The sequence below is a fragment of the Epinephelus lanceolatus genome, chromosome 17 (assembly GCF_041903045.1).
Source record: "Epinephelus lanceolatus isolate andai-2023 chromosome 17, ASM4190304v1, whole genome shotgun sequence".
Lineage (NCBI taxonomy): Eukaryota > Metazoa > Chordata > Actinopteri > Perciformes > Serranidae > Epinephelus > Epinephelus lanceolatus.
In genome coordinates, this window is record NC_135750.1 from 30,384,610 (window position 1) to 30,404,504 (window position 19,895).

Below are 19,895 nucleotides of genomic sequence, written 5' to 3' on the forward strand. Positions count from 1 at the left end.
CTACTGGCATTTGCAATCCCTGACAGCAAGCATGGCGATGTTAGACACGTTCCCCTATTTCCTCTCATATATGCCACATAATGTTACTAACGTTTGCTGACTTAGCATTGCAACCGCAACTTTGCGTCTGCCTCAAGCCCCCGGAAACAATGACAGGCTTTAAAGCCAATTTTTGTAGTGGCCAAACATGGAATTACAATTTCCAGGTCCATCACGTGATGCCATTGGGCCCAAAAAGACTTTTTACCATATACTGACATTTCGAAAGAGAAGTCTGTAAATCAGTGGATACATTTCTTTGAGCATCACAACCTAGGCTGACCAAACGTCCTCTTTTGCCCGGACATGTCCACTTTTCACGTCCCGTCCGGGGTGTCCGGGGCGTCCGGGGTTTTTTTATAAACTGTTTATAATGTCCGGTTTTCCGTGTGAGTGTGTGTGTGTGTGTTAGAGTGCGGCACGGGCCGCATATCTCTCCCGACAATATTTAATTACTAAAGCACTGAGTTTGTGTCACACAGTTGTTATGGTTACAGGCTATTTAACAGGCCGGGCGTGCGCCGTGGGTGCTCTGCGGAGAGGGAGACCTCCGTGTTTGAGACGGGAGCGGGCGGCGGGATGTCCAACGCTTCCAGCGAGGGGAGAGGTAGAAATATAACAAAACAAGATAAAATAGGAAAAACCTGTCTACCTCTTTTATTTTATTTTCAGCGTTTCATCAAGGCGGAGGCGGGCGCCTGGAGGTCCGAGATTTCCAGTGAGGGGAGAGGTAGAAACAAACAGGCAATGTGTGTGTGTTGTGTTCAGGTGTTGTCATGTAAATAACAGTGCCCAAGCAATAAACAGGACAGACAATAGGATTTTATTTATTTTTACACTACATTTTCACTGAAAGCTGACCGAATCCGACCTGAGCCCTAATACAATTTATACATTTTTGACCAAACCCGGCCCGCCCCGTTGGGTACCGTCGGGCTCGGATCACCACACGCTAGTGTGTGTATGTGTCCCCTATCTATAGGGGCCTATCTGAATTTCTGTCTTTGAGAGATATAATTTTGTAATATAACTGAATTTTCTATCCATACATATAAATTTTAAATATATTAAAATTATAAGGCATCTTTGAGGCATCATTTAACTGGCCGGCCGAGTGTCCTCTTTTTTGGAAATCAAAATATGGTCACCCTATCACAACCCCCTCAACCCTCACTATCAAGTCATTTTGCAATAACGTTTTAAAAGTCTAAGAGCTGCATGATTAAATCATTTTGTCCCCATTTAAGTTAGTAGAGAGCTAAATCAGAAGTTAGCTGCTCGGTCACGCTCAGCTACGCTCTAGCGTCCTTGCTCTATGGGTCTCTCAATGCCTCCGATGCAGGTTATTTCATACAGTGGAAAGTGAGCATTGTTGGTCTCATGCGGCAATGAGCAGCTTTCATAGGAAGGAACAGGTGCCTGCCTCCAATGCTGTATCGAGATCTCCTTAGACATCCATGGTCTGCCTTTGTCACTGTCTGCCATTTTCTATTATGTAAGTTGTTGTCTCTACCATATTGCATTGGAATATTTATGCGTAGTGTCCAGTGTTTGCATACTGTCATATTTCACTGTAATATGCAATTCAAGCACTACTGGTTTCATACTAAAGTTTTGGATTAACTAAAAAAATCTCCCCACATTGTTTTAGCTTCTTCAGTTGCATGTCAGTGTGGAAATATGGACGCAGTGTGGCTGTGTTTGCTATTATTCCCTCCCTGTGCTGAATGAGATGGGAGCTGCTTCAAATGGACAATTTGCATCAATATAATCAACTTCCCTTTCACTTGTGTGTGTTTTTTTCATGTATTCCTTTAAAAACCTGCCACTTCTTTAAAGGCTCTCTATGAATCATGCCTCTCTTAATTTAAATGAGTCTCCATCCCTCTTGGCAACCAGGCTACCATGTCTCGTGTTGCTCTATTTGAAGTGATTTTGGCTCGGGTTCAGGCTGTTTATCACATCCCCCCCAGATTAGTGTTGACCCTAATGTCTGAGTCTTGAAGAGCACCACTTGTTTCTTCACGCGTTGCCAAGGCGATACCCTGCAAGAGCAAAGGACAAGAGGGAGGGAGCCAGGGCCGAGGAGAGAGACTTCTCCTGCATAGATTTTTTTTTTCCCCTAAGCGTTCTTCAAAAGCAGATGCTGCAAGAGAGACAACACGAAGCTTAGAATTTACAACCAACACTCTAACATCTGTATCAAGTAGAAAACAGAAAATAATTCTATATATTTCAGAAATAAAAATAGTACTTCAAGCAGGAGAAAATATACAGCATGTTTTCCCTCTTTGACTTATATTGACTAGGTGTTCTTTGCATGAATCAATATTGTTTAATTAAACTTTATAGCAGCGAGTGAGTGAACGTCACAAACTTTAGAGGGTATGAAACCATTTAATTGCAATGTGTTCCAGTGCTTTGAGATAATGAGTAAAAAATGATGAGAACCTGCCTCCATTCACAGCTGTTCTTTGATATTCATGAACAACTGTCTGGGGTGGATGTTAGCGATACCTCTCACTTTCATCTTCCTCCCCTGGCTCTTCCCCAAGTGTCTCCTCGCATACAGACTGAATGACACATCTGAGACAGGGTGCTCTGCCATAAGCATTGATTTTGCATGCCTGAAAAGGCCAAGATAATGTCTGTGCATATTTGATGAACTTATCAAACATTGAAATACTTCATTGTGATTTATATCAATACTGAGGAAAATGGTAAACAGGAGAAGGGCTGTTAGCTGAGAAATTAGAGTAAAAGACAGCTGTTGAATGAGAAAGAGAATCTGAGGTTTTTTTTCTTGTTACAGATCTGATATCTCAATCGTTCACCTTATTTGTTCCATTTTCTCTCCCTTTCTGCTTCTTTTATACTTTTTTATGCTCGCTCTTAAACTCTACAACACAGTTTTCTTTCCTTTTTGGTGGCTTTACACATCTGGATGAGTATTTAATTCTTTCCCATTAATGAGCTGAGCTTTGATGTGACACTGCGGATGCGTCAGGCTTCCTAGGAGGTCTTAACATCTGTCTGCACCTCAAACAACATCTGCAGACAAGACAAACAACACCACCTGAGCTGTAACTCTCTGACGACCTCCAATAACCTTATTTTTACATCATCAGTATTTCATCACGAAGCTACCACTGCCGCGCGGTCTCATATTGAGCGCTGCATGATCAACTGTGGCAAGATGGGAGTTGACAATCAATGATCCTCATCATTTAAATTAAGGCGTCTGTAATACCTGGCAAAGAAGTGTCATGAATAAAAGACAAAGTGAAATCCAATGTGTAATCGTTTTGATAATGATACAAGCTGAAGGAAGATCAGTGGTGTCATTTAGAGTGATGTCTCATTTACTTCCATTTATGTGTGATTAATGTATCTTCCAATTATTTAATAACGTAACCCCTGTGTAGTTAATCTTTTAACATGTTGTTTACTTTGTGGTGTCAGGTCTAGCATGAAATTAACTGCAAATGCAAATGAAAGCATATGACAATTAAGTCTTCAAAGCGACATGTTTTTGATGGATTATCCATTTACTCCAGTGGAAGGTGACCAGCAGTGTGCTGAGTCTGACACTTACAAAGATGTTTGTTGATTGCACAGAGTGTTTACACTTCATGTTTACACGTTGACAACCCCATCAGCCCCGTTCATCAAATCAGAGCCAGAAATATTCCCTGCCCAATAAGAGGTTGTTAAACACATTCTGCTACAACGATACTGAACTCTGCTTAATTAACAGCTTTGATATTCACAGCTGAATATGTGAAAACACCAGCAGGAGGCACAGACATGAGACAGGAAGTCTAAATGATTGGCACAAAACTAAAATTATATTTATTTTAAAAATAAAAATCTCACCTGCTGCTGCTTTAAAAACACTGTAGCCTGACTGCTGCGCAAATGAGGCGTAAATGTTGCCAAAGGCTATTTCTGCATCTTCATAAATGCCACTGTGCTCCTGTAGATTACTCTGAAAGAGGGTGGGACCGAGCTGACAGAGGTTGCATGACGATGAAGGAACAGAATTCTAATTTTAGCAAAGTGCCATACAGGTGTGTGTGTGAGGGAAAATAATATGACCAGCTTAAAGGGGCACTCCAGAGATTCAATATTTCACTTCCATACGTGTGGGGGTTCACAAAAGATGGAATAAATTAAAAAAGAAAAGTCCAACTCAAAGCTGTAGAGGATTTTTTTTTTTTTTTTGCAGAACCAGGAGCTGCTTCAGGCACTCCTGGTTCTGCAAAAAAAAAAAAAGTCCAGATCATTTTTGCTTAGACAATATTAGCTGACTGACAGTTGGGTTGTATGGACGTGACACACTCCTGGTTAAATCATCATTACAAAGGAGGCACAACTGTGTTAGAAATATCTGGTGCTTTGATAAAACATCAAAGGTACAACTGTATACATAAACAATTGAGGGAGAAGTTAACTACAACTCCCAGGGTGCATTTCTGCAAGAAATATACAATGTGGAGCTTAAGCTAGTTTACTTTTAAATTCAGGGTGAATTTTGAATCAGTCTCAGAACCTATTGGCTATCGGTCTGATGATGATAAACCTCTGGGGACAACAGCCAATATTTTGAGAGATCCGGAGTAACAAGCGGATACCTGAGCCAAGACTTCCTCTTCCATGCATCAGCCATTTTGGCTTATGTCTTTAAATGGATATCTGCATATGAATGTAGATAATCTTTTTTTCTTTTTTTAAAGCTAATGAACAGCTAAATTGTTGTCAAAGTGTAGTCAGTGGCTGAGTCTGACGTGCATCCCCTGCCCACCAAACACAGGTAAACTGTTGGCAGTGGCAGGTAAAACCCTTCAATCCGCCACTTTGGCAGACAAGAAAAACGCACAACAGAAACACAAGTTTAGTATGGTTAGCATGATTTGAGAGAGCTACACACCCACTCGTTACCATATCAGCATTACTAGCTCACGTATCAATTTTGTCTGAAGGAATAGTTTAGTGCACAGTGAGTATGCGGTCAAGAGAGATTGACATTGGATGCGCTCAGAGCAGACAGGTGCTTCCTGACCACGAAAAACAACACCATTTTAATGGTAAAAGTATTTCTGTTTCTCAAGTTAGATAGTCTCTATATAAACTGAGCTATATTATATTTTTGCATGTAGGCGTGCATGTACAGTACAGGCCAAAAGTTTGGACACACCTTCTCATTCAATGCGTTTTCTTTATTTTCATGACTATTTACATTGTAGATTCTCACTGAAGGCATCAAAACTATGAATGAACACATGTGGAGTTATGTACTTAACAAAAAAAGGTGAAATAACTGAAAACATGTTTTATATTCTAGTTTCTTCAAAATAGCCACCCTTTGCTCTGATTACTGCTTTGCACACTCTTGGCATTCTCTCCATGAGCTTCAAGAGGTAGTCACCTGAAATGGTTTTCCAACAGTCTTGAAGGAGTTCCCAGAGGTGTTTAGCACTTGTTGGTCCCTTTGCCTTCACTCTGCGGTCCAGCTCACCCCAAACCATCTCGATTGGGTTCAGGTCCGGTGACTGTGGAGGCCAGGTCATCTGCCGCAGCACTCCATCACTCTCCTTCTTGGTCAAATAGCCCTTACACAGCCTGGAGGTGTGTTTGGGGTCATTGTCCTGTTGAAAAATAAATGATCGCCCAACTAAACGCAAACCGGATGGGATGGCATGTCGCTGCAGGATGCTGTGGTAGCCATGCTGGTTCAGTGTGCCTTCAATTTTGAATAAATCCCCAACAGTGTCACCAGCAAAACACCCCCACACCATCACACCTCCTCCTCCATGCTTCACAGTGGGAACCAGGCATGTGGAATCCATCCGTTCACCTTTTCTGCATCTCACAAAGACACGGCGGTTGGAACCAAAGATCTCAAATTTGGACTCATCAGACCAAAGCACAGATTTCCACTGGTCTAATGTCCATTCCTTGTGTTTCTTGGCCCAAACAAATCTCTTCTGCTTGTTGCCTCTCCTTAGCAGTGGTTTCCTAGCAGCTATTTGACCATGAAGGCCTGATTGGCGCAGTCTCCTCTTAACAGTTGTTCTAGAGATGGGTCTGCTGCTAGAACTCTGTGTGGCATTCATCTGGTCTCTGATCTGAGCTGCTGTTAACTTGCGATTTCTGAGGCTGGTGACTCGGATGAACTTATCCTCAGAAGCAGAGGTGACTCTTGGTCTTCCTTTCCTGGGTCGGTCCTCATGTGTGCCAGTTTGGTTGTAGCGCTTGATGGTTTTTGCGACTCCACTTGGGGACACATTTAAAGTTTTTGCAATTTTCCGGACTGACTGACCTTCATTTCTTAAAGTAATGATGGCCACTCGTTTTTCTTTAGTTAGCTGATTGATTCTTGTCATAATATGAATTTTAACAGTTGTCCAATAGGGCTGTCGGCTGTGTATTAACCTGACTTCTGCACAACACAACTGATGGTCCCAACCCCATTGATAAAGCAAGAAATTCCACTAATTAACCCTGATAAGGCACACCTGTGAAGTGGAAACCATTTCAGGTGACTACCTCTTGAAGCTCATGGAGAGAATGCCAAGAGTGTGCAAAGCAGTAATCAGAGCAAAGGGTGGCTATTTTGAAGAAACTAGAATATAAAACATGTTTTCAGTTATTTCACCTTTTTTTGTTAAGTACATAACTCCACATGTGTTCATTCATAGTTTTGATGCCTTCAGTGAGAATCTACAATGTAAATAGTCATGAAAATAAAGAAAACGCATTGAATGAGAAGGTGTGTCCAAACTTTTGGCCTGTACTGTACGTGTATGCATGTGAATATACTCTCCCACCCCCCCCGATATAGAGCTCCCCTAAAAGCTACATTGTAGACTAGGTTAAACACTGGATTTTACCACGCATATAATGTTCTTTGTGTAAATATCAAACATTGAATGAAATCAGTCTTTGCATTAAATGATGTCTTAATGATCTAAAAGTTAATCCTTCATTTAGTGCATAGACTTCAAAGGTGGCAAATAAAATTTCTGAGAGGCAGGGCGGACAAAAAAATCAAATACTTGCCTGCCACAGTGTCAGCTAGTGAAAAAAATTGAACTTCAGACCTTGCCTGATGGATCCCAAGATTGCATTTCAGCCAATGCGTTCCACCTCTTTTGCTCTCCATATCAAGTGTTTACCTGCAGCTCAAATGTGACTGGTCAATACTACTAATACTACAAACGAAAACCAGAACACTTTCGATTGCCAACAGATTCTGCATAATATGCAGATAACTCTTTAAAGAGATTAATTTGTTAATTCAGCAACTATGGTGCTGTGTTTTGTTAAGACATTCAATGACAAAGCATTTGCTCGCTTTTTTCTCCACAGTAACAGCAGACAGGGCTCTTGTGTATTGTAGTATTTAGAGTCATGCCAAACTGACAGAAAAACATGACTTCTCAGAAACAAAGATGAAACAATTGAAACCGGGGGCCATAGCATAATCCCATAGCATTGTTAAATCATTCCTACGACTCCTGTGTTTGTATCTTGAGGAACATTGCCATTATCAGTTCTGCTTATCAGTCAAATTCTTTATCAATTCCCTCATTGATTCTTGAACTAATCAAATGTGTGGGAAAAAAAGTAGGCCTTCACAGGTTTTTAGTGTCATAACAACCGTTTTATTACCTTTGAGTCTGAACACACTGTAGAAACAGAATATAAAAAAGGAATGTGACTCGTGTGCAGGAGCACTACTGTTTAACTGTTTTCTTAGTCAAAGAAAAGATGTGCTAAGTCTGCCTGCGTGGCGCTAATGTCATTATAACAGGATATTTACCCTTGGTAACAGATGTGCTGCTTGGTTGGGAAGCAGTGAAACCCATGAGTGAGTTTGACATCATTGATTTGCAATGTGCAACTGTAAGAAAACATGCTGGCATCGATTAAGGGAACTGACAAGTTCAGAGGTGTACGATTCAGATTCCAATTTTGAACCAGTTCTTAACTGGAACTGGGTCTTTTTTCCGATCCCTATATAGTGGTATTTACAATACTTGAGAACCAGCAGCTACTCCCACTTCAAAGCTGTATAAAACAATCTCTGCCTGGTTAAAGCCCACATATTTCACACTCCACACCCCCAGTTTAAAGTGTAGGTTTAGAGAGAGACATGAAAGACATTATACAACTGTTTTCACAGGCTGAGTAGCACTCCTCCTGATGAGTAAACTGGTCTCCATGTGTACAACTGATAGTGCCCCTTTAACCACAGAAAGTATTTCTTATTCAGACTGTGACAGTGTTAGTTGTGGTCAGGTAACTTGGCATCTTAAGCATAGTAAGCCTTGTTTGTTGAATGGTAATGTGTGGTAATCTTATGGTAATGGGGACTAATGCCATCTTAAAACTCAAAATCCTTATCGGCTGGATGAGCCTGTGGATTTGGTGGGACTTTTGAATGCAGATGCACGCTCTCTTCAGTCTGCCACATTCATGCACGTACTGTACTGTATCTACATCTGTGTCTGAGACTGATGTGCCTGCGAATGTAACCCAGCAAATCCACTGAGCATTTCACAGGGAAAATATGGAGCGCTGCCCAACCTCTGCACAAAGCACTTTCAGCATGATCAATATGTGCATATCTAAAAAGTGGGGGAACAGCAAAAAAAAAAGGGAACAAAGGACCAACATGTATTCCCCAAGATTACAACAGGCAAATATTAATAGAGCGAGTAACGTTTCGTGACTACCAATGCTTTCAACTCATTGTCTCTTGAGGTTGTGAGACAGACTTTAATTTGAGCTGGACAACCTCTGATTGATAACTAGTCACAAAAATGCATTACATGCAAATGCTTATGTCTATAATGTTTTATTGCTTTATAATGATACATTAGTCATCCTAATTTGACATTCTGGGTGTAATTATAATGAACATATGCTGAGTAAGGTGTTTTGTAAACATTTTTGTTTATTTCACTCAGCTTAATTATCTTCTTGAAATATTGTTTTGTCTCTTTTGAGGATAAACCTTGTTTTGGTAAATTCACTTGCTCAATCTGTTATTTCTTATTCTCTTGTGTTCATCATTATGCCCAGTTCCAACAAACAGCATGAAAATCAAAAGGTCGTGCTTGCAGTTTTACTCAAAAATTACATTAGCAGTAGTGTTGTCTAATAAGTGCCTCATCCAGACAAAGCATTTTTATGTGGAATGTACCGTATAGCTTGTCTCTATCACAGGGATTTTGTCCTCATGCAAATTGCTTGCTCTTGTTTATAGCAGACAGCCTGCGCCACTTTAAGATTCCAACTCAGAGATACATATCGCAAGTCATCATTCTTTTTGCTGAAGGAAGCAATGTTGCTGACATTGCCATGTTGCATTAGAGTCACACCAAGAAAACAAGGGGACATAATCTAGGACATGCTGTCTGGAATCATCCGAAACAACTTCAGATAATCGACTCTGAGCCGCAGAATTCCTTCTTCTCAGACGGGCCAAAGCTCCTAGACCAACAGGATAATAAACCTACAACTCCTAGCAGCAAAAAAAGTCTGTACCAGGCAGCAGCGACGGATTTGGAACCTACTCTAAAGCCTCCATCAGATAAACTGAGTAATTATGAGAAAATTAAGACTGAAAATGACACATGAGCAAATGTTTTATACAAAGCGGGTCATAGCTGATTAACAACAGTTGTTGGTGTAACTTCATTAGAATAGATCTCATGCTTCAAATATGCAATCTGATATGGCAAGGGACTGTGAACACTGCAGTGCAGCATGCTGCGTGCTTTGCGTCAGCAAAATGAGCATCGTGCTACCTTGCCCTCATAACTCCTGTTGAGGTGCCCTTGAGCAAAAACATTTGACACTAGTCTGCTCTGATTGGAGCTACTCAGCAGCCACCACTAGCAGACTGGTTACACTGGAATATACGTGTTCACCTCAGTGTTGTTGAAAGAAATGGTCCCCACTCACCAGTCTTGCAGATTGGACAGCACTGATCCGGCTCGTACTCTGGGTCCACACACTCAGTCTGAGGGCAGGCTGCCACAGAACACAACACCTCCCCACTTGGCTCACATCGACACTTCTCACATGGAGACACCTGGATAGCAGATAGTAATTAACACCCTTATAAACAGTTCACACACAGATACACATACACACAGACAACAAAGAGTCTTCTCCTCTAAATTAATTTCTTGTTATCTTTGCCTCTGCCTCTTTGTTTGTCTCAGTGTCTGTCTCTCTTTTTCCAGCGCCCGGTCTCTCTACAGCTATCTCTGTCTCTCTGTCTCACACACACACACACACACACAGACACACACACACACAGTCTCCTGCCTGTCTGACTTGTTCAATACAGTATGCATTCAGTGTCACAGAGCTACATCTATAGGGAAGTCCCATCCTTCTCAACTTCATTGCCAATGAATGCTTCATTTTAGAGAGAGCTGAGTCGAGAATTGAACTTCACTATCCAATCAGGGGAAATGGAGAAATCAATAGCAATGGGAAACAAAAGAAAGAAGCTTCCAATTTTCTTGGTGCGTGAACAGAAACATTAGAAATGATTGGTTATCCAAGCATTTCTGTATGTCTGAAAATAGAACAAATGTGGGACAAAAGCTGGGACTGATAGTATACAGTTCAAATTACATCCAGCCTCTACATTCCCTGTGAAAGGCTTCATTTAGCAGCCGCTTGTATAAAGCCATACACCTTTAATCTTAACAAGAGAGCAAAGGTTAATTCCACCAACAGTGCTGTAGATTGCAGAGGCTTGCGCCTCCGCATGGCACTCCACTGTGAAAAATGGAACGAGGCAGCACTTAGTACAATGCCCAAGAACTTAGCAATCAGGCATAAAAACCTGCCTGTTGCTTAGTTTCAAAGCACCCCACCACCCCACCCCACCCCACCGCACAGCACAAAGGCTGACGTATGCCTCTTGTGAAAGTGGAGCTTCCTGCAGATTTCCCTCAGCAGAGGCTTGACATAGAACTGTCGGTAATACAGTGAGTTAGAGGAGGAAAATCCCATATTAGCCTTAACCTCCTGCTGAGACACTCGCCAACATAATGAGAGGTATTAGAAACCGGTAAATGTAGACGCAACACCCAGATTGTGGTGCAATCCTGAGTCGAGCCTTTCAAAGAAGTGTCAGAAGATAAAACATTAAAGATCTTTGCTGGTGCATTTCTTCTGTCTCTTCACAAACACCCACATGCAGCAGTGTGCTCTGCAGAGTTGTAACATTACTATAACTGTAACGCTATCATCATGTGTATCAACAAACTGAATATGGAAACTCTCTGCTGAAGCAGGCAGCCTGCGGTAATATTCAGCCGTTGTGTGAGAAAAAAAGACAAGTGCTGACCTTTGCCATTATAAATCTGCCTGCCTGCTCACTCGCATGCTGTGAGGCAAGGTAACTAGTTTCTGTGTAGTGCCTGTGATAAACTCCATTGAACAGCCAGGAGTGTTCTGTCAGCACTTCTTTCAACTTTGAGGATGTCAAAAATGAGTGAATGCAGTTAATGGGCTCACCTTAAACTCTTCTAGCGAGGCGTAGATTTTGCCACGAAACTCGCAGTAGTTCTTTTTCTCCTTGCACATAGGGCAACATTGGCTAGTGTCCACTTTAATGCAGCGAGGGTGAACCTTGGGACATTCTGGCTTGGTGCACAGAGGGCCCTCATCTGTGCAGAGGCAAGGGCACGTTGAAGGGCCCGGGGTGAACTCCTCACCGATGGCAAATACAAAGCCGCTCTCATCCATGCAGCCTTTCCCCCTGTAGTCTGGGTAGGCGTACTCGTCGATGGCATCCAGGGAGAGGGTGACGTCACTGGTGGGGCCCTCGTCTATTTGGTTCAGGGTGTCCTGCTCAGTCCACAGCTCCTGGGGCTTCGCGCCCTTAGATCCTCGTGCCTGGGAGTTGATGTTTGGCCTGGCGCGGCTCACAGCAGTCCTGTTGAGGCCCCAAGAATTGATTTCCTCCGGCCTCTGCTGAGCACCGTATCCCGGCGGCTCCTCGGGGGCCTGCATGTCCTGGTGTTTGTCCTCCCTGGCTTGGGTCAACACTCTTTCTAGGCGTTCTCGGCTCGCTGGTAAGGTCGCTATAGGATTACACTGAGCAGCGCTCATCAGGAACCCCAGAACAAAGAGAACTTCTGCTGTCATGGCAACGGAGTGCAGCATCTCTCCCCACCACCAGCGAGGTGGGAAAACACCTTGGCTCACATAACACACTTCACATCTCAGGTGTGAGCCAGTCCATCTGGAAAGAGAAAATTAAACTGGGGTTATGCGCTCAGTATTTTTGTTACTTTTTATCCCAGGTGTGGAGTTTGTTTCATTTAGCCTCTAGAACAGTGTATGAAATTCAAGCGACTTCAGAGCCACAAGCAAACATCCCGCTGAGTATGACGCAAGGCTGTAGGATCAGTGAATTGGATCATCAGGACAAGGAGTATTCATAGGGCTGTGTTAGGAAATCAATACTGCTTCTTACTGTAACACTTCCCTGCATCAATCACTCCCAGCAGCGACTGAGTAAGAGGAAAATGGCCAAAGTAGGACCTGAATCTAACACTCTTAAGCTCCTGCTCCTCTCATGGAACAAAGCATCCGGATCAATGTCTGCTTTTTTTTAAATGAATCACAGTCAACTGTACAAAAGCAGAAATTGATTTGAAAATAGAACATAATTCCAGTCTGGAAAGATGATCTACTATAGCTGACAGATATCAATTTCAAAATAAAGCCAGATCTGCTGCAGCTTTTGCAAAGTGCTGGATGTGCACCAGAACTTTCTCTAAAATAAGGTCCACTAAATACCTCATTGGTTTGTTTTAATCAAAAGTAAAAGCGCCTCACTTTTTTTAAATAGTTTTCTGCACTGTGAGGAGTCAATATACAACAGCTCAAGTGGAATGAAATCCCAGGATCAACTGCAGACGTTGCAGAGACTGCACATTTTTGAAAAGCTGCAGTCAATGTGTTTGTTTCTGTCTCTTGCTTAACTTGATTTACTGCGGCATCTTGAAATTCAAATGCCTGGTATGATGCTTTGCTGCGTTCGGTGGCCTACTTCCATTCATTTCCTTCTCACCAAATGTTCGGTGTCATCGCTGAGCTCGGCTTAACGGGCTGCAGTCGTGTTGACATTTATAGCTTATTTCAAAAAGTGAGATAACATAATATTGACTGACTCAACAATTAACTGTAATGTCCTGTCTGCACTTGTTTAAGAATATAGTTCACCATATTGATTAATTTGTCAAACACAATGAACACAGCTAATTTCCAACAGAGTGATTGGGAGCCCTAAACAGGAGGTGAAGAGCAACTGAGCATGAAATAAGCCGTAAGCAAATGTGTCTAGGTATGTGGTAATACATAGAAAGAGCAGAGATTATGCTGGGACAACTAGCCGCATTAATTCTATCCAGCTCCAACTACGAAGCCAAAGTCTCTCTATATGTTTTAAGTCATGCATTTTGATATTCATGAATTCTGAGCCATTCTGAGGGAAAGGGGCTGACATTGACTGCTGGCACGCCAGTGGTATTTGTGCGGTGTTTTAGCTGAATTGCTATGTTTGAGGCAGAATCCTTGGAGCTGCTGTGGAACGGAGAGGAAGCAGAATGAGGTGCATACCGATAACACTGCTGCAGCTGAGTGCGAGAGAGAGAGAGGGGGAGAGAAGGAGAGAGAGAGAGGGATGAGCCCAGGCTTAATTAGTAAAAGGACCTCATTTGGCTTTTCTCAGTCTCACCTCTCCACCTTAACAGCTGTTACTAGCTGTCTTACTGATACTGCTGCTGCTGCTCTCCGTCAGGACTGAGCACTGGGTAGCCCTCAGGCTGGTTGTCAACTGGGCACAACTAGACACAGTACCACAGTATCTTAAAGACCTAGGCTGCCGATAGATCGTTATTTCTCTCACTGTTGAAAAGACCAAAAGCAGCTGCAAATTGATCCTACTAACAAGCAAGTATGAATTAATTCAAATCCTAATTTAGCTTATTCCTCCATATTACCATGGATATATAAAGAGAATTAAACACAGTGTTGAAAGCGAGGACCTGTTCATTCCTATGAAAGTTTCTCAGTAGCACGTGAAGCCAAAAATGTTCAACTACTGCATATAAGAATACCCAGATAATCAGCACTGTGTACACACTGTGTGGCCTATTGAGCAGGCGCTCTGGAGACCTCCACCCACCAAGCCGGCTGCTTCCAGTTTGCAAATTTGCAAATTCTACAATAGTGAAGGAATGATCCAGCTTACTCTCCCTATGACTGACTTGTGCTCATTGCCTTTGTTGGTTGGATTGGTGAGGTTTAGGCAAAAAGAGTGGGACAGGGTTAGGGTTAGGATTACAAAGTCAGGGTGAGCCAATTAAAGGCAGAGCAAGGCAGAGTAAAGCAGGCCATTCCTTCACTATCCTATCCTATCCTATCCTATCCTATCCTCTCCTCTCGCAAATTTGCTTCAAGTTCCGTGCTCTGCTAACTTGAAGAGGGATAAAAATGATTCAATCATGCAGCTCTTCTAGATTTTCCAGTGTTATTTGACTGAATGGATCAATTCCAGGTAGTGAAAGAGTCATTTCACGGGGCTTAGATGCTCAAAAAAATGTATCCACTGATTTACAGACGTCTCTTTCACCATGTAAATCAATGGAAATAGTCTATATGGGCCACAGGGCATCATGTGACGGATGTAATTACACTATTTGGTCACTATGAAAATTGGCTTTAAAGGAGGCCTGATTATGACCCATGTTTACGTTTACTGTAAGGCGACAACCTCTAGCGGCCGTAGCAATTATTATGGGAGCAAAGGAAGAAGTAAGGTGACGGGGTGGGTGGATGGGTCAGACAAATCCAGGACTCTGACCCAGGACACCGCTGGTCATGTCCCCTGTGAAACCAAAAATGTTGATTTATTTAAATGTACACAGTAGTTGACTGAAATCACATTCTGAGCAGAATTAACTTTAAGGACTTTATTTAAGTCATGTAACAAACACACTTAATTTAACTCAAACCATGATCCTTTTTATTATTGTTATTATTATTATTATCCTCCTTTTGCCAAACCTAACCAAGTAGTTTTGGTTACTGTGACCATTTCACAATGCAGTGCACCTATCACTGGTACTCTCCGACGGTCATATATATATATTCTGTATGAGGATGTACTGGTTATTCCACTTGAGCTTGGTCTCACTCTCAAGTCACTGAAATCCAGCACTTGGGCAGTGACTTACGGCATCAGAAACCAACAAAAAAGGGCGCCTTTAACGTCAGCATGATACACGGCCATGCCGTTATAGTGGCATCAGGGGGAAATGTGACGGGACAAGGATGAAAGTTAAGGTGACAAAAGTCCGACTGGGGCAGACGGGAGGGGTGGTGGATGTTCTTCCTTCCTAAACCTAACCACATGCTTTTGTTGTCTAAACCTAACCATGAGTGTTTGTTGTTGAAGGGAAAAAAACTTGCTAACAACATGAAATAGGCCACTTACTTTAGCATTAAATGTGTATTAAAGAGACAGTTCTGAATATCTGAAGTGGAGCTGTATGAGCTACTTATAGTGTATTACAAACAGTAGACAGCCATCAGAATGCTCCATGTTCAGAGAAGCAGATGGAGGTCCCACCAGTGAGGCTCAGCAATGCACGCTGTGGATTGGGGTCAGCAGTTAGCACCACTTAAAAAAAAAAAGGCCTACGTAAAAAAATCAATATCCGTCTAAGTGAAAACTATATTGAGAATATTTTTACTTGCTGTCAGACAGCCCTTTCCTTTGGCACTACATTCTCAACCGTATAACGTTTGCATTCCTTTGTGTGAGCACAACTGCACCACACAGTCTATAATGCCAGTCAGTGGTTTGGGTCAGATTGTCAATGGTTTATAGAGGAGACAACAAATATATGTAAATTTAAAAAACAGTGATTATGACAAAATGCTGTTCACTGTGGAGACAAAATGATACCTTTCGTGATCCGGAGTACAAAGGAAGAACTTTTGCGTAGGGAGACTGATCAGCCGAAAAAGAGATGGGAAACTTCTGTGGAAATGGAGGCCCAGACAGAGCAGAAGCTAGCTGTGAACTGTAATACATGCTGACAGACCCAGAGAGCTACTGCTGTCTGGACTTGGTTACAACACAACTTCAGGATCTTTCTGAATCAGAAGATTCCAGAGAATCCCATTTCACTGGTTGTTTGGTAAGTCATTTCATTTATTTGTAGGTCTTAGGTGTTATTTTATTTTACTCTTCAGCAAGTGTCCCTCTGGCTTATTTGGAGGTGGTTTTACATAATCCCCTTGAGAGAAATGTTCACTGCAAACGCAGAGTTGTCTCAGTCTTGCGGGTGGAGTGTTGATGTCTATATTCAGTGTAACTAGTTACAGCTGTTTTCATTTCTGTGTTCGAACAGCCTGGAAAAACACAAATATGTACCATCGTAAATCTATAGAAAATTGAATTTTTGTTTCAGTTGGATCAGGCAACAGCACTTTCTGACCCAAACACCTGACCTTACATGGCACTGTTGTACTTAGGCATAGGAATATGGAAGTTATACGGTTGAGAAAAGGTAGTGCCAAAGGAAAGGGCTGTCTGAAGGCAAGGTAAAGTGGTAAACATATTCTCAATATGGCATCCACTTAGACTGAAATACATTTTTTTAGGTAGGTTGTTTTTTTTAACCTGTTCCAATCCCCTGTCCATTCCAATGCCCAAAGCTCTTCTAGGATCTCTAGATATATAATTACTGTCATCTCGTTTCACTGAATTGCACTGGCTTGTTTGATGGGATGTCTGTAAACCAATCATAGTGTTACACATCATCTAAACTGGACTGCAGTAGTCTCTTTTTAAACAAGCATGGCCGACAGTGAGGCAAGGAGGAAGTACAAGGCACATTTAATTCTATTAATCATAATATTAAAGAACATAATTTAAACTGTTTATAAAGTAAACATGAGAGGTTATATTACTTATACATGTCAAAAAAATCATATGAAAGATTTATAGCTTTTACCCAGGATTTTTTTCAAAAACATTCATCCATTAGAATGGACAAGGGATCAGAGTTTCATCATAGTATGAATAGGAAAGTACTGTTCTAATTTAATTTTCTAATGATACAATCAGCTTATAAAGCATTATATCGATTACGTACACAAGGGGTGTCAAGCTCATTTTAGTAAGCGAACAACATACAGCCCAATTTGATTTCTGGGCCGGCCTGTAAAACCATTGCAGAATAACCTATAAATAACAACAGCTCCTGGAGTTTCCCTTTCCTTTAGTGTAAAGAAGCACATTCTGAAAACATTCAAGCTTTTACAGAGCAGATGATGAACAGCATGAGATCTCTACAGAAAAATAAGTGCAATTTCATCAATATGTCTGTTTTTCCACATTCAGTGAATCTACTACTCACATGTGCTAATATTTCCACTTCTGTGTAGTAATACTGGCTGCTACTGAGGAAGCAGGTTAAGTTATCCCCTGCCTTACAAATCATTTACAAATCAAAGGTTTTGCCAGTGCCTTAGCAATAGGGTTCCATCAATACTGTTTTGAGATAGAAGTCTGATACAAATTGTTTTATACTAAAGCTGCTGATTCACAATATTTTGCAATCTATTCCATATCTTTAAACATGACCATAATAAATATTGCTTGTTTTTTCAGAGAACTGTATTCTGGTCTGGGAGGAAAAGCCCCTGAAGAAGCATTTCACATGAAGTATAATGCACACTGTTTAACTTGCTCCTGAAACCTGGCACCTTAGCCTCCACAAGTATATCAATAGTAGGTGTGTAAAGTCATCTGGTGGGCTGGATTGAACCCTTTTAAGGGCCGGTTCTGGCCCGCTGGTCACATGTTTGATGCCTCTGATGTACACAAAATATTAATCTCAAGAGGTTTTCAGCATACTGTTAGAGAGATGTCTAGAGATATATTTATGAAAAAGATGATATTTTGAATGATGATGACAAATCCAATACAAATTATACATGCACTGTGCTTTAAAGCATCACTTTGCTTATTGATTGATGAAAAATAAATAATTTTATGTTTTTTATGAAAAAAGGTTTGTTATTTTTACTATTGCGTGGTTTCGGCATTCAGATAATCCATTGAAATGGGCAGAAAAAAATGATGTAACAAAGTATCCTAATAAAAAAAGGAAATTTGCTTATGATACATGAGTGCATTTAGTGTAGAAATCCAGTACTATTACTTTTTGTGTGTTTTGAACATAACTGGGCTCTTAATGGGTGGCTAAAATCCATTTGCCGCAAACCCCCATCCTCAGCAGTGCATGTCTGAGCTTCAGTGGTGCAAATTTGTCTGCTTCTCCAAACTGGCAACGTGCTAGCACCCATCTACTGTATGTAACACACTTGCCTCTGACTTAGTACTTCATACAGCCACACTTCAAAAAATCCAAACTATCCCTTTAATCTGTGTCTGAGAAAAGTCCCCAACAAATGCATTACTTCGATTTGAGTAATGTTTGCTTAAAACTAGCCCACTGTGCCTGCTCTTAAGAGAAAATACAGACCCGTCTTGAAAATAGAAACTATTATATTTGTGACTGTATTCAAAGATTCACTTCTTCAGCAGGAATTAATGGGATCTGGGCTGAGTGCCACACACAGTGTAGAGAAACCGAAAGTACTGAGAGGCAGTTAGTTTGGGTCTTGGGCATTTGTTGACAGTAAGACAAATAACGGCAGCCATATCTTTTAATATTTCTCCTTTTTTTTTACCCCATAAAAACAAAATCTTTACAACCCTATGTAAATTCTCTGGATCTGCTAATTAAATTATGAGCTACATTCATTATATCCTAAAGCCATCTTTAATACAGATCTAATCTTTTCTAAATATCTAATTAATTCTCAGCCACACAGCATAATGTCTGTCATATTTTCAGGCTAGATTGAAGCACATATATACCCTTTTTTTTCCATAGCACCTATGTTTTGCGCCTTTGTGGATATTTTTTCTCAGCATTCGTCAGGTTCAAGTGATCGCTAAGTTTCTTACATTCATAGTGTTGCATATAAGCCATTTGGTGAAAGGTCATGGATTTATCTTTGCCCTGCAGACCTGCAGAGAATTTACTTTTTTTTTGCTTCACTGCTCTATCTTGAATACTTGCAAAGCCATTTTGGCTGGAAAGAAAAAAATACTATGAACTGACATAAAGATATAATACAGTCTACACATCTCTGCAGCACAGGTTAGAAGCTTGTGCAATGGACTATTACACAGACATATCACGAGTATTAATTTGAGTGTAATGAGCACAAAATATACGATAAACTGCAAATGTGGCTCTGTAAAGTCTCTTTTAAGATCAGAGCCCGACATAGAACCTCTGTTTTTACCAACAGATTCAGACACTCTGCACAGGTGTGACATGAATCAACTCATGTTCTATAAAGCCTTATACCAACAAGCGGTAACAGCCATCAATCTGCAGCATACTGGGTTTACATAAGCCAACGTCACTGAGTTCATTCACACTTCTGACACATTTGAACACCCACTTCAGAGCAAAAAAAAAAAAAAAAAACAGCTCTGCAAGTGGGAAAAACAACTCTCCAATTAACACTTGTCAGCTCCAAACAATTATCTCTGGAAAACAAACACTTATTAACACTGGAAAATTAGCTGTATATTTTTGTCTTGAAGAACAGTCACCTTTTTTAACCGCACAGAGCAGAGTGGTCATGTGGTTTAAATGTTTCCACGTCTGTTCAGCAACTGTCAGGACTCTGTGGGGCTCCAGATATTGAAGTGGTCC

The 19,895-nt window shown here is 41.2% G+C and overlaps 1 protein-coding gene across 1 annotated transcript in view; it reads right to left on the reverse strand.

Moving 5' to 3' along the window:
• Positions 1–19,895, reverse strand: part of vwc2 (von Willebrand factor C domain containing 2) — a 34,529-nt gene that overhangs the window by 10,209 nt on the left and 4,425 nt on the right. The window contains exons 2-3 of the mRNA XM_033612855.2: positions 11,590–12,319; positions 10,015–10,144 (exon numbers count right to left, since the gene is read on the reverse strand). Coding sequence (XP_033468746.1) covers positions 10,015–10,144; positions 11,590–12,240 — 781 coding nt within the window. The 5' untranslated portion in view covers positions 12,241–12,319. The remainder of the gene's footprint in view (positions 1–10,014; positions 10,145–11,589; positions 12,320–19,895) is intronic.